This window comes from Sinocyclocheilus rhinocerous, unplaced genomic scaffold (genome assembly GCF_001515625.1).
Source record: "Sinocyclocheilus rhinocerous isolate Xijiao unplaced genomic scaffold, SAMN03320098_v1.1 scaffold31692, whole genome shotgun sequence".
Lineage (NCBI taxonomy): Eukaryota > Metazoa > Chordata > Actinopteri > Cypriniformes > Cyprinidae > Sinocyclocheilus > Sinocyclocheilus rhinocerous.
In genome coordinates, this window is record NW_015627705.1 from 1 (window position 1) to 2,786 (window position 2,786).

The 2,786-nt window shown below is 38.3% G+C and overlaps 1 protein-coding gene across 1 annotated transcript; it reads left to right on the forward strand.

Annotated features, from left to right (window-relative positions):
* Positions 1–550: 550 nt before the first annotated feature.
* Positions 551–2,292, forward strand: LOC107733366 (eukaryotic translation initiation factor 5B-like). The gene is made up of 6 exons (XM_016544974.1): positions 551–693; positions 771–902; positions 1,010–1,192; positions 1,322–1,483; positions 1,573–1,704; positions 1,884–2,292. Exons 1-6 carry the CDS (start codon positions 610–612, stop codon positions 2,061–2,063), a joined length of 873 nt encoding a protein of 290 aa, XP_016400460.1. The 5' UTR covers positions 551–609; the 3' UTR covers positions 2,064–2,292.
* The last annotated feature ends 494 nt before the right edge of the window (positions 2,293–2,786 follow it).

Consider the following 2,786-nt stretch of genomic DNA (forward strand, 5'->3'; position numbering starts at 1 on the left):
ACACTACCATTTAAGTTTTGGGTGAGTTTTTCTTTTTTAACGAAAAAGATTCAGCAAGAACCCATTCAATTGATTAAAAATGATACTAAAGACATTTACAATGCCACAAAAGATTTCTATTTCAAATGAATGCTTTTGAAATTTTTTAAAGAATCTTGAAACATGTATCACAGTTTCTACAAAAATACTAAGCAGCACAACTGTTTTTAACTTTGATAATATTTTTAAAATGTTGAAGCAATGTTTGAAAAGTTATTTTAAATTGTAATATTTCAGAATATTACTGGTTTACTGTATTTTTGATCAAATAAATGCAGCCTTGGTTAAGCATAAGAGACTTATTGAAAAAATCTTACCAATTGCAAAAATTGCTAATTGTTATTAATGGTTATTTATTTGTTTTTATATGGAAATTAATATTAAATGTTAATTTGCTGTTATAAAGTTTTTAAAATGTGTCGATACTGTAGAAAACCCATATCAGTCAAGCACTAAGCCATGGCTTTTTAAGCTTGTTTGTATGTTTAATGGCACTCTTCTCCACCCTTCAGTAATCTGAGGAACAGGGGTAGTTCTCTGTGTGACATCTCCATCCTGGTGGTGGATATCATGCACGGTTTAGAGCCACAGACGATCGAATCCATCAACCTGCTGAAGGAGAAGAAATGCCCCTTCATAGTAGCACTTAACAAGGTACCAGATACTGACTACCGAATGCTCATACTGATGATTGCAGCAAGTATTTAAATACTAATGTGTTTCTTTCTCAGATTGACCGTCTGTACGACTGGAAGAAGAGTCCAGACACAGACGTGGTGGCCACACTGAAGAAGCAGAAGAAAAACACCAAGGATGAGTTTGATGAGAGGGCTAAAGCTGTCATCGTGGAGTTTGCGCAGCAGGTCTGTTGTCATCGTCTTGTACAGTACAGTACAGTCCCATTTGCTGTTGAGCTGCAAATGTCTCCTGTTGAGTTTTACATACAAGTGCTGTCTTGTTCAACCTTCAGGGACTTAACGCTGCCCTGTTCTACGAGAACAAAGACCCTCGTACGTTTGTGTCCCTGGTTCCCACATCGGCCCACTCGGGTGATGGGATGGGGAACCTCATCGCCCTGCTGGTGGAGCTCACTCAGACCATGCTGGCCCGCCGCCTGGCTCATTGTGATGAACTTCGAGCACAGGTCATGGAGGTAAAATGAGTTCCTGCTAACAAATCGTGACAGTCTGGTTTGGTATGTTTAATCACAATAGTTTGGTTTTTTTCTTCCCATGGAGCCCAACTGTAATATAACCTCTGCTGTCCATCCTCTATATCTTAGGTAAAAGCTCTTCCTGGAATGGGTACGACGATAGACGTCATCCTGATCAACGGTTGTCTACGGGAGGGTGAGACTATTATCGTCCCCGGTGTCGACGGACCAATCATCACTCAGATCAGAGGGTTGCTCCTCCCACCACCCCTGAAAGAGCTCCGAGTGAAGGTCTTATGCACAATTATATGTTTAGTTTGCTGTAAACTCTGAGCTTGTTTGTATCTCACTTGTTATATTTTTCTTCTCTCTGGATACAGAATCCGTATGAGAAGCATAAAGAAGTGTCTACGGCTCAGGGAGTCAAGATCCTGGGAAAAGATCTGGAGAAGACGCTGGCAGGTCTGCCTCTTCTCGTCGCTCATAAAGAGGATGAAATTCCAGTGCTGAAGGTAAGTGTGCTGCTTTACAAACCAATCAGTCATGTCCCTCTCTCTAAGAACATTCTGCTTTTCTTTGTCTTTCAGTCCTTTTCTCGTTCTTACATTAATCAGTCAAACGTCAGAATTAACAGTTAATCTTATTGCTACATTGGTGACCTTTCCTGTATCCTGATGTTGGTTGTTTCTAGGACGAGTTGATCCGGGAGCTGAAACAGACTCTGAATTCCATAAAGCTGGAGGAGAAGGGTGTGTATGTGCAGGCCTCCACACTCGGCTCTCTGGAAGCTCTGCTGGAGTTCTTGCGTACATCCAAAGTGCCTGTAAGCTTTCAAAGACTCACACATACTCTCATAAAACCCATTCTATAATCTTTTATTGAAGAAAAGATATATCAGCCACTATTTTTAAGTTTATAAGCATTGGCTAACTGAGTTTTTCTGTTTGGCTGAAGTGTTAGAAGCGGGACTTTTATTTTAACAGCACTGAAAACGCTGTCTGAGCACATGGATCTTCATTAGTTCACTCATTAGTCTTAGTTTAACAGTTCTGTTTAATCAATTATTACAGTGCTTATATCATTTGTATAGTGTTTTTTTCCCCCCCGAAATTTCCGAAAAGCACTGTAATAGGATGGCGTGATCAAGAAGTTGCCATCTAAAGTTTACTTTTTTTTTAAAAAAAATTTTTATCCAGGTCAAATTATTTTTTAATAATTCATTTTCAAACGATTTATTTCTAATTTAGTAAACATTATGTAAAACAAATTTATTTTCAACTACTGTTATGCATCTCAGCCATCAAAAAAAATCTATATCGGTCAACTACTATTGAAGAAATTACATTTACGAGCTACTCTGAAAGAGACACCATAAATTGACGGCATCTCTCTGCGACGCACAAATAGCTCTCCTAAGTTTAATGCTAGTATTTTGCGTAAAATATTGGTCAGTTTTTAATTAGATTTTACTTGTTTTTTTATATTTTGAAGAATTAAATGAAATGCAAATATATTTATAATCCGCTGTAGTGTTTCAGGGGTTTGTATCCCCACTTAAATTCTCCCTCTGTCTCTCAGTATGCTGGCATCAACA